This window comes from Myotis nattereri (genome assembly GCF_964212035.1).
Source record: "Myotis nattereri genome assembly, chromosome: 21".
Classification (NCBI taxonomy): Eukaryota; Metazoa; Chordata; class Mammalia; order Chiroptera; family Vespertilionidae; genus Myotis; species Myotis nattereri.
The window spans coordinates 13,667,986-13,680,508 of NC_138097.1; the positions used below are offsets into that span (position 1 = coordinate 13,667,986).

General features: G+C 43.7%; 1 protein-coding gene across 1 annotated transcript in view; it reads right to left on the bottom strand.

Annotated features, from left to right (window-relative positions):
* Positions 1-12,523, bottom strand: part of MCTP2 (multiple C2 and transmembrane domain containing 2) — a 128,455-nt gene that overhangs the window by 50,986 nt on the left and 64,946 nt on the right. The window contains exons 11-14 of the mRNA XM_081114885.1: positions 12,229-12,415; positions 8,888-8,981; positions 5,201-5,303; positions 4,389-4,491 (exon numbers count right to left, since the gene is read on the bottom strand). Of these exons, the coding sequence (XP_080971011.1) occupies positions 4,389-4,491; positions 5,201-5,303; positions 8,888-8,981; positions 12,229-12,415 (487 nt within the window). The remainder of the gene's footprint in view (positions 1-4,388; positions 4,492-5,200; positions 5,304-8,887; positions 8,982-12,228; positions 12,416-12,523) is intronic.

The window sequence follows — 12,523 nt, forward strand, 5'->3', positions numbered from 1 at the left end:
TTTTTCTCTTTTTTTCCATAGCCTTGTAAATGGCTTGCCTGCTGAATTACATTTTACAGAAGTAATCACTTGGATTTGTCAAATACACCATGTCCATATTTTCCATGTTGCTCACTTTTTAATGTCCATTAATTCCTTTCTAATGCCCTTAGTTTTATTTCCTTTTGCTGAGATGCTTAAATGATTTTCAACCTTTGTTGTTTAATTATGAAAACATTCAAGTGAAGAATTTCCTCTGAATAATACTTTTGGCCCTTCTCCGCGGTTTTGTTTTGTTTTTTCATTGTCATCTTTTTATTTGTTCGAGGAGAAAAACATCCATTTCCAAGTGGGACATAATGTAATCGGGTTATTTTTTAAATTGCTCTGAATGAAATCTGAAATTAGAAGGACCGTACTTTCATTCATTATTGAATTAAAATATGACATGGATACCTAAACATACATATCCCTTGGAAAGTTTGGTGTATTATCACAAAGGGAACATTCCTAGATAGCCTTTAGTAATCCTCATGGAATTACTAAGTCCTCTTTCCTTTCCCAAGGTAATTCTCCACGGTTTTCAAATGTACTATTGCACTGTTCCTTTCTAGAGCTGCGGTTTTGGTATCTACATGAGCTACTTGGGATTATTTCCCCCCAACAAGTGTTTTAATACTTGTTTCCCTTTTGTTATTAACTTCTATTTTCCTAGTACTGTGATCACAGTAAAGTCTCTTTTTTTAAAAAAAAAAATATATTTTATTGATTTTTTACAGAGAGGAAGGGAGAGAGAGAGTTAGAAACATCGATGAGAGAGAAACATCGATCAGCTGCCTCCTGCACATCTCCCACTGGGGATGTGCCCGCAACCCAGGTACATGCCCTTGACCGGAATCGAACCCAGGACCCTTCAGTCCGCAGGCCGACGCTCTATCCACTGAGCCAAACCGGTTTCGGCGTAAAGTCTCTTTTTATTGAGGCATTTGGGACCTACAAGATGATCAATACATGAACGTGTTCAATGGGAATTTGATCAGAATATTTTATATATTTACGTGTGTGTATGCACACACAGGCATGAATTAAGCTCACTGCTCATTCTCTAAAGCTGGAGACCAATCACTTTGGTGCGCCTGAAATGCATCGGAGAACATGCTAGAAAAGGAGACTGCAGTCCGGCCGATATGGCTCAGTGGTAGAGCATCAACCTATGAACCAGGAAGTCATGGTTCGATTCCCCATCAGGGCACGTGAGGCTTGATCCTCAGTGTGGGGTGTGCAGGAGGCAGCCGAACCATGATTCTCTCTCATCACTGATGTTTCTCTCTCTCTCTGCCTCTCCCTTCCTCTCTGAAATAAAATATATATATTTACACATATATTTATGTATTTTTTATTTTAAAGGAGACTGCAGCATCTCATCCCCAGAAATTCAGTAGCTATGGGATGGTGTGGGGGGCCTTTCACTATTAACACACATTGTGCAACTTGGACTTTCAAAATTTGGGCTTTCAAGAAATATCACAGCCTTATTTATTTTTTCCTTCTGATATTTTTAAAGCTGAATAGATCATATGTGTGATCATTTTGTGATTCTAATTTTGTAATATTTCCTGTATTTCTAATACCACACACACACACACACACACACACACACACTTCTATGCAAAATCATTCACATAGACCAGTGGTTCTCAACCTTCCTAATGCCGCGACCCTTTCATACAGTTCCTCATGTTGTGGTGACCCCCAACCATAAAATTATTTTCGTTGCTACTTCACAACTGTAATTTTGCTACTGTAATGAATCATCATGTAAATATCTGATATGCAGGATGTATTTTCATTGTTACACATTGAACATAATGAAAGCATAGTGATTCATCACAAAAACAATATGTAATTATATGTGTTTTCCAATGGTCTTAGGCGACCCCTGTGAAAGGGTCGTTTGACCCCCAAAGGGGTCCCGACCCACAGATTGAGAACCGCTGACATAGGCGTTCAAGTGTGTTATAACCTTATTGATACTGACATTGGCTCTTTGAACCCATAAAACAGCCTCCTCTGTATGTCTGACTTGTATTTACAGTTATGTCATTACTTTTGTTCACCCATTTCTGTGTTACCATGTTGAGGTGTTCCAAAGATGTAGCACTTAGGTTTCCTCTTTGAATCACTGTAAGAGGTTTTTCCATCTAACAGAAAAGTTTAACCCATTCAACATTTACCATCATGCATGCTATGTTGAGATTTATACACGCCATCTTCTTGTTATAGGACATTAAAGAAATCCTACTGATTATTCATCTTCCTCCCTTAGCGGTCTATCCTAATCACATATCATCCACCTTATAAACTACACACACCATATATATTACATATGTTTCATGGTATCTCCAGCATGTCAAAGCTACGCTCATAGTTTGAAGGGCCAAGAGAGAAATTTGCCTTACTGTATATCTTCGTTTATGTATTTCAATGGACATACTGAACCAAAATTAGGCAAGGAGGAGAACTGAACATTTGTGTTCAAAAATCACCATGTGAGCCCTGCCTTGGGACTACTTTTAATATTTTTTAAATTTAGTTTCCCATATATAAGTATTAACACAAAGTAAAAGATCAATGTTATTTATTTTAATGGCCAAGATTTCAGCATTAACCACAAAGCAAAATGATGGTGTAAATGTGTCCATTCTAATGTGCAAATCTCATCACAGGTGCACCGTGGGCAAATACTCGATTGGAAATGCAAATGGGGACTTGCATGGACATTTCCTATTCGGGAGAAGCAATTACAGGAAATTTGTCCCATAAAACTAATTAAGTGAAGCTGTTGCTGGTGCAGCTCGCGACTGCGCACATGGATTCACAGAGGAAGCTAAAGGCTGCGTGAGGCGTGCGTCTGATTACAGATTCACATGCTGGCATGGATTGCACTGAGAATTAGAATTTGTTTCGAAATGTAGGGCCTCATCATGCCGCAGACATTCGGAAATAATAATAAAGAGATGCTCTTCTTATTTTACAGAAATCTGATTCTCAAAGCCTTCCTAGGTTGGCCCATGAGATAATTCTGAGAGGGTAAACATATCCTATATAATAAAGATAAACATATAATAAAGGTAACATATCCTATATAATAAATAGGATATATATAAATAAATATATAATAAAACATATAATAAAGGTAAACATATAATAAAGGTAAACATATCCTATATAATATGCTAATTAGACCAAACAGCCGGACGACCTTCAGGATGAAGCCAGGGCTGCAAAGGCTGGACAAGGCTGTGAAGGGCTGTGAGGGCCGGCCAGGGCTGCGAGGGCCAAACCCACTGCACGAAATTTGTGCATCGGGCCTCTAGTATTTAAATAAAAAAGAGTGACCTAGATCAATGAGAAAAATCCAGCCGGATTTTCAGGACAGAATTAGGACCACTTAGTTGAAGATAGACATGTTAAATAAATCTACTGAATCAGATAATTATTAGGAGATGGTGTCTAGCCTGGAAATGTTTTAAAACTCTCCAATGGGTATACTATTTTCCAACGCATATTTACTATGTTATCGATCAGGAGATTTAAGGAATAAAATGTTTCCTGTTAGAAATACTTAGAGTTTTGGCATATTTTTCATCAGAATTATTTCTAGACCAGTGGTCGGCAAACTGCGGCTCGCGAGCCACATGCGGCTCTTTGGCCTCTTGAGTGTGGCCACGAAGTTTCAATCGCACTGTACGTGCGCGCCCGAACGTGGTATTTTGTGGAAGAGCCACACTCAAGGGGCTGCAGTTTGCTGACCACTGATCTAGACGTTAGGTAGAGAATCAGTTCAGTTGGAGAGCGTGTGCTGCAGGAAGAGCCCCCATAGACCCTCTGAGGAGCTGATCACTTCCCCAATTTATTGATCAAGGAATCAGAAATCAATCTGAATAGCAACAGCCACACCTTGCCTGACCCGAGTGGCTCAGTGGGTGAACACAGACCTATGAACTAGGAGGTCATGGTTTCAATTCCTGGTTGGGGCACATAACTGGGTTGTGGGCTCGGTCCCCAGTAGGGGGCGTGCAGGAGGCAGCCGATCCATGATTCTCTCTCGTTATTGCTGTTTCTATCTCTCCCTCCCTTCCTCTCTGAAATCAGTAAAACCATATTTAAGAAAAAAGAAAAAAAAAAAAGGCTGGTCAAAACGGTTTGGTTGGTTCCATCATATTGGACTGACACAGCGAGAAAATGATGTCACTTTATATTTGAAACTACTGGCATAAAACAGTTGTTTCTGGCTAGAGTTTAAAGTGTTCTCCTGGCCCAGGTTGAAAAGGTGAAGCAGTTTAGACCATAGAAAGTTGTCAACCGCACAATGACGCACAAACTGTGTATTAGCAAAAGCAACTTACGGAGAGCAAGGGAATGGAGACTTTCCCAAGGAAATCCGGGGGTTTGTCGCCGTCCTCATCAAACACTGTCACTTCCAAAGCATCGTGGACGTCTTTAACACGGCTGCAACGAGAAACACACCGCGGATCACATACAAACACACACACACACACACACACACACACACACGCACGCACACACACGTGGAGTCGGTTCCGTGAAGATCTGAAAACACGGTTTCACTAATTAAGTCTGCACGTCCTCAGAGTATAAAACTACCATTTAATTAAACTCCAAAAATTAAATCAAACTGACGATATTCCCAAGCCTTCCATCAGAGCAGATTCAGTCATCCATACGAGAAAAGGCCAACTTTCTTACTAGGTGACATTTTCCGTGTCTGCGTGCACGCAGGGTGGGGCCGTTAAAGAAACAGGAAGGAGAGGGAATGGCAGACAGAAGGAGGAGGGTAGAAGGATGGTGATTTCGAAGTAGCTTCCGAGTAAGAAAAGCAAAACGAAGATTCTTTTTAAATGAATGAAGAATTCACTTAGAAATCAGTGGCTAAATTCACTGTTTGCTGCCCTCGCTGGTTTGGCTCAGTGGATAGCGGGTTGGGCTGTGGATGGAAGGGACCCGGGTTCGATTCCGGTCAAGGACACAGGCCCAGGGGATGCAGGCTTGATCCCTGATCGCGCAGGAGGCGGCCGATCCATGATTCTCTCTCATCGTTGATGTTTCTGTCTCTCTCCCTCTCCCTTCCTCTCTGAAATCAATAACTTTTTTTTTTGTTACAGATGCCCCCGGATAGTCCAGAGGCTAAAGGACTTACAACGTGAAAACTTTGTTCCACTCGGGGTTGAGGGTCTTGTAGATGGTGTGTGTCTGCAGCCGGTCGTTGCCCAACTCCAACAAGCAGAAAGGGTCGCTCTTCCCTGGAAGGAAAACACAGACGTGGGTCAGAGCCACAGGGATCTCAGACGTGACAAGCCAGTGAACCGAGGCCACGCGCTTCCCTGACGGTGCCACTGTGCTGGCTGAGAGGTGAGAGCGAGCCGTCTCCCCCGCAAGCCACGTGGGAGCCGTGGGGTCCGGCCAATGCTGCAAGTGTGGCATCGTTAACAGGCTGGCACTGACACGCAGCCCGGTGCCCGGGACCACACAGGTGGCATAGGAGCAGGTGGTAAACTGTGACGTGAGTGAGTCCACTTTTATCTGGTTGTTTTTACGTGTTTATTGATTTCAGAGAAGAAGGGAGAGGGAGAGAGAGAGAAACATCCATGATGAGAGAGAATCATGGATCGGCTGCCTCCTGTAAGCCCTCCACTGGGGATCAAGCCCACAACCCGGGCATGTGCCCTGACCGGGAATTGAAACCAGGATGCGTGAGTCTGCAGGCCAATGCTCTATCCACTGAGCCAAACCAGGTAGAGCTGGTGTTTTCTTTTAAATCAGAAGCTCATGTCTGTTCCCTTTTTAGATTCTCTTTGAGTTACTATAGGTCCTTATTCTTCTATAACGGGAAGCCTACAATAGCTCACAGGCCTCCCATGGTGTGAGGGAAGCAGGAAAAAGCATAAACATGGCTATTTAGGAGTTAAAACAGCTTTGCAGGGAGTGGCCACACACATATAGCAGCCTATGTATTCAATACATTGTGAGCACATACGCTATACGTTTGTTGCTTGCAAATGCGCAAAAGTTCAATCCCAAAAAGTCAGTTCCAGGTTTTTGCCTTAAAAGAAGAAAAGCTTGCGTGGCCGGGGTGGCTCAGTGGTTGAGCGCTGACCTATGAACCAGAAGGTCACAGTTCGATTCCCGGTCAGGGCACATGTCCAGGTTTTGTGGGCTCCATCCCCGGTGTGGGGCATTGTGGGGCAGGAGGCAGCTGATTCATGATTCTCTCTCATCATTGATGTTTCTATCTCTCTCTTCCTCTCCCTTCCTCTCTGAAATCAATAAAAATATATTTTAAAAAAGTAAAGCCCTAGCTGGTTTGGCTCAGTGGATAGAGCGTTGGCCTGCAAAACTGAAGGGTCCTGGGTTCGATTCCAGTCAAGGGCACATGCCCAGGTTGCTGGCTCGATCCCCAGTGGGGGGCGGGGGAGGAGGCAGCCGATCAATGATTCTCTCTCATCATCGATGTTTCTCTCTCTGTCTCCTTCTCCCTTCCTCTCTGAAATCAATAAAAAAAAATATTAAAATAAGTAAATAAAAATAATAAATGAATGGCCCCAATGTTCCCCAATGGCACGGAGGAGACACATACACGCTCAGGGTCTGTGCTCCACCTGTGTTTGCAGGTGACGCATCCAGGTGACCGGCCACAGCCAGATGCCGTGCCACCTTGACAGTTTCATGGTGTTTTAGCACCTCGCACTCCATCGCCTTTGCTCCGTCCGACCCCACTTGACAATTCATTGACATGCCTCGAACGGCAAGCGGAGGTGTCTCATTTAAATAATTTTACCTTTATATGAGTTACAGAAGTGGGATGGCAAGTAATAAACGGATTTTAGAGGTCATTTCATCCATCTGACAAATATTTATTAAGCATGCCCTTAACGCCTGGCGCGGGACCAGGCCCTGATGTACACAGGCCACCAGGTCATTACCTTTATGGAACCCTCATAAAAGCTCTGCTTTTTTTTAGCAAATGTCACCTTTTCCATGAAAACTGCCCTCATGTTCCCGGCCAGAGGGCTGCGTGCACCCACCTTTGATCCCTGGCTGTGTATTTTCCCTGTGTCTCCTACATCCCACATTTATGCATCTCTGTTCCGTAGTGAGCCCTGTATTTCGCAGAAGCAGCCCGAGGCAGGCAAACCCAACATATGTCCACATGGGCCAGTGACGGAGGACAGCGGGGACGTTGCTGGCTGCTGGGGACGGGTGTCGGCTGGAGAGGGCTATGCTTTACGCGGGTTCTCATTTAACCCTCCAGGAAGTAACGGATGTCGGTGCAGAAGAGGAAGCTCAAGTTCAAGGAAATCTAATCTGGTTGATTAAAGTCTACAAGGAATTCACCGTGCAGGTGAATTTTAACCAAGGTTTGGGAGGGGACTGATCTGTTTAGCAGAAACGGGTAGGTCTTTCTTAATGAGACAGGGACAGATCAGAGCCTTAAAATGATTAACAAGATAGCCTGGCCAGCCTGGCTCAGTGATTGAGCGTCAACCTATGAACTAGGAGGTCACGGTTCGATTCCCGGTCAGGGCACATGCCAGTGTGGGGCGTGTAAAAGGCAGTCTATCAATGATTCTCTCTCATCACTGGTGTTTCTATCTCTCTGTCCCTCTCCCTTCCTCTCTGAAATCAATAAAAATATTTATTTAAAAAGGCACAGAGCACCTCAATGGAATAAAGGCAACAAGTAGATTCTGTTTCTATGGAGATACCAGAGAAAAGTCTTACCAAAAGGTTAATTTAGCAAAGTCATGACACTAAGAATCCATAAATATCCTGAAAGCTAAACGCTCAAGTACATTATCGAATCATAGCACAATTATTTGAAAAATAATAATTTGGTGAAGAAATTGTTCCTTCCATCAAAAAAATGGCTTATCTGCATCTTATTTTTTCTGCTCCTCTATTTCAGCAATTTTTCAAATGAAGTGCCAGAAGAATTTTTAAAACATGCAATACTATTTAATCAGGGGCCCTGACCTCTTTTCCCTGAGATTATCAAATTTTTAAAAATGACAACAGCCAACACAACAATAGCCACCTGGTTTGAACTCCCTGTATTGAGCCATAAACATACAGGTCATATAACGGAGCTGCATCTTATTGGTCATGTCACCTAATAAGATTGTATCTGACTGGTTAATTCCTGGTACCAGAAATCCTCATATACACAGTATAAATATAGGCACCTGATTTTTTAAAAAAGTCACTTTGGAGCAAAAAGGAAATCAATTACTATCATTTTTCCCAGTAAATCAATCCAAATTGTACCTGTTTTTTTTGTCAGATCAGTAAAAGGTATATTTTTTGAATTTCAGTAAATAGTTTACGTGCGCCATGAGATGAAACAGGTCGAAAACCGCTGCTTTATTTGGAAAAAGCATGATTGCTGTGTACATGCTTCTATTTATTAAAACACTAGAGACCTGAGGCATGAAATTCATGCAAGGGGCTGGGCCCTCGCAGCCCGGCTTCGTCCGGAAGGTCATAGTTCCGCTGTTCGGTCTAATTAGCATATTAACTCTTTATTATGTAGGATTTTGCTTTGCCATAAGATGACATAAACGAGGGCGATAAATAAAAATAAAAATGCAGCCCTAACCGGTTTGGCTCAGTGGATGGAGCGTCGGCCTGTGGACTGAGGGGTCCCGGGTTCGATTCCAGTCAAGGGCATGTACCTGGGTTGCGGGCATATCCCCAGTGGGGGGTGTGCAGGAGGCAGCGGATCGATGTTTCTCTCTCATCGATGTTTCTAACTCTCTCTCCCTCTCCCTTCCTCTCTGTAAAAACTCAATAAAATATATAAATAAAAGTGCATGAAAACGGTTCCTACCTGAGAAGTCAGCAGCTAAGAGGTCCACAGCCTTTAAAACCTTCACCTGCAAAATGCCGATGTCCTTCATATCTTTCAGGGAGTTCTGCAAACACTGAGGAGAAAACACACACACACGTGGATCACAGATGAAGCAGCTTTCTCCTACCCCCTCATGCCACAGCGCCCCCCGGGAAAAGCTTTCTCCACGGATCGCGGCCTTTCTCACGCCACCGCCCGGACGCCTTGCACGGTGCACCGTATCCGTCACCGGGACACTGAGGCATCGACAGCAACCAGATGACAAGCGCCTGGGAGTTAATTAACTCCAGCTCCGAAATGGACACATTACACACACAGACAATCGGCTTTTAACACGGCCCTGTGGCGACAGCGCAGGCGTCCCGCCGGGAAGATGCGTGTGGAGCGCTGCCCTTCTCCTTGTCTCCGTCCTTCGCTGTAATGAAACTTTTCAATCACCTGGGAAGGCACCATTACTCTGCCCTCGTTGGTGCGAACTTTATGGAGAACCAGAGGACAACACGTGGACCCTCCGTGGATGGTCATTACCGCGGGAAAGAGAGGAGGGATGGAGATGGAGAGTGAATTTTCTGGTCCACGCTTTAGCTAGTTCATTGCATGGGAGACGGAGCATCCAGCATCGGGTTTGCATTTGCATTTATGCTAATTTTTCCTTTGCCCAGACTTCGACACGGGGTGGGGCAAAAGTAGGTTTATAGTTGTGAGGATGCGAAACATATAGTTTATTCTTGCATTATAATTCATTAATTATTGTAGTAGTTGCAATATAAACGACTGTTAATATACCTACGTTGGCCCATCCGGTATATCTACTGATATACGGCATTAAGTATCTATCCAATATACCGTCTAATGCTTAAGCATGTATACAGCCAATATTCAGAAGTCTATGTACATTATGTCCTTCAAAACGTGAGTATCAAAGAGATATAAGCAGATAAAATCATTCGAGCGCTTTCAGCCACACTCACTGAACAGGATGCCACTTTCAAACCTTTGGATATAGTATTTGTGCCATCATCAAATAACTAAAAACCTGTGATAGGTTGATCCTGGGGACTTATGACAGGATTAAAAAAAAATCCTTGTCATTGAAGCATTTCAGGGTAGAATAATAAAAGCTTCATAATAATTAAGGTTTGCTTAACCTCACATGCACTGTTGCTAAGAACTTTCTAAAGCTATTTCTGATCTACATTTTCAACAAAAAAATAACAAAAAAAAGACTAGCGTTTAAGCTTAAATGAAAACATATTAAGTGAAATAATTTTCAACTTTGAAGACTGTCTATTCTGACGACATAAAAAAACAAATCCAGCCCAGTCCAGCCAGTGTGGCTCAGTGGTTGAGCACAGACCCATGAACCAAGACGCACTGGTTCGATTCCCAGTCAAGGCACATGCCTGGGGTTGCAGGTTTGATTCCCAGTAGGGGGCGTGCAGGAGGCAGCTAATTAATGATGTTTCTCTCTCATCGATGTTTTTATCTCTCTATCTCTCTCCCTTCCTCTCTCTCGAAAATAAATAAAAACATTTTGTTTTTAAATCCAGGTGTCTGAAACTTGTGTCTTGTAATACAGCATTCTTTTCTGAGGCAGATCAGAAACAGCTTTAGAAAGTTCTCAGCAACAGTGCATGTTAGGCAAGCAAATCTTAATTATTATGAAGCTTATATTATGAAGCGGCTCACTAACTAAAAAAACACTGTAGCCCTAGCCGGTTTGGCTCAGTGGATAGAGTGTCGGCCTTCGGACTGAAGGGTCCAAGGTTCGATTCCAGCCATGAGCACATGCCTGGGTTACGAGCTCGATCCCCATTTGGGGGCGTGCAGGAGGCAGCCGATCAGTGATTCTCTCTCATCACTGATGTTTCTATCTCTCTCTCCCTCTCCCTCCCTCTCTGAAATCAATAAAGAAATATATAAACAAAAAAAATTAAAAATAAATACTGTATCTCTCTTGATCAGCCTTTTCAAATCTCTTTTCAATTAGTACTCTGGAAATCTGGAGGCATGACTTTCAGCAGTCATTATGATCTCGTCTAGTGCCACCTTACAAATATATGACACACCTCATGAATTTGGTAAAATTTCCAAGTTATCCATGGGAAAATCAGAGGAAAGTTTTATTTTTCATCACCAATCCTTCACTCGTTTACCTAAAGCCATCCGAAAAAAATATGAACAGTGGATTGTATCGAAATGTCTTTGGAGGACGCCAACCTTGCCTGCAGAATGCGTGTTAACAATAAGATGTGTGGCCACAGGTTTTGTACTCCCAAAGACGGAGAATTTTTCAATTAATCAATACACCTGCCCGGGGAAGGGATGGGAGGCACTGAAGTTTATGCCGAGAATAATATTCCCATTAAATAAAGATTCGTCTTTGCTTCATTTTTATGCCACTTTCCTAAAGCGTGTCTTTCGTGGGTGGCAACAAACATATTGATTTACACAGAAGATGAGATAAAAATGGAATGCAAATAAAGACACCGAGAAAGCCAGAGGAGAAAACAATAGATGACGAGGACAGAGCCATCTGATTTAAAAGCGCTGCGTGGACTTCCAAGCACATGGCAACGACTTAGACAAAATTCTCAGATGCCAATATTATCCCGGGTCGGGTAGCACAACAGTCCTCCCTGCCTGTGAAGGGCTTGGCTTGGTAAGACACAAGCACAGACTCACTTGCATCTAGAAGGTTCTGGAAAAGTATCTATAACACTGCGACCATGAATAGTCGCTTAAAAAAATAGCTATTTTGTGATGAAGGTGTATTAAAATTCCCATCCACCTGCACAGACCTGCTAAACAGTAGTTTGTCTACTTGAGGACTTCAATTTCCTCCAAAGACTTCCTAAAAGCGACAAATTCAAAATCCGTTGGTTGGCCCGTAGAATAGCAGGAGGGTAAATTCTAACCTGCTTCCACCTTCTCACGAACACAGTAACCTCTAGATCTGATGTCTTGTTTTATGGGACACACCATTAAACTGTGGACAAAGAACTCTTTCTACGCAGTTTCTCAGTTCATGGACTTTGGTGCGACTTAAAAGTGGGGGCGGGTTGCCCGGCTGGTGTCGCTCAGTGGTTAAGCATCAACCCACGAGCCAGGAGGTCACGGTTCGATTCCTCGTCAAGGGCACATGCCCGGGTTGCGGGCTCGATCCCCAGTAGGGGGCGTGCAGGAGGCAGCCCATCCATGATTCTCTCTCATCACGGATGTTTCTATCCCCTCTCTCCCTTCTTCTCTGAAATCAATAAAAAACGTTTTTTAAAAAGTGGGGGTGGGGCCGGAACGGTGTCACGGGGCAAAGCACTCACATAGCGCTGGCTGATCTGCTTCCTCTCGCTGGGGTCCGCCAAGGGGCACACACACAGGTCGGACATGGAGACCCCCCCGCAGGGCGTCAGCGTGATCAGCACCAGGAGGGCCCCCAGGCAGCTGTCCAGGGGCAGCTCCAAGCAGTTGGCTTGCTTGAGTGGGAGCGAGGCGATGTCCACTTTACATCTGCAAAAGCGGATGAGAGGAGAGTGAGGAGAGAGGAGAGTGAGGAGCTAAGCCATGGCTACTTGGGGGCCTCCGAAGAACCTGTTTACTTATTACCTGAACCACATT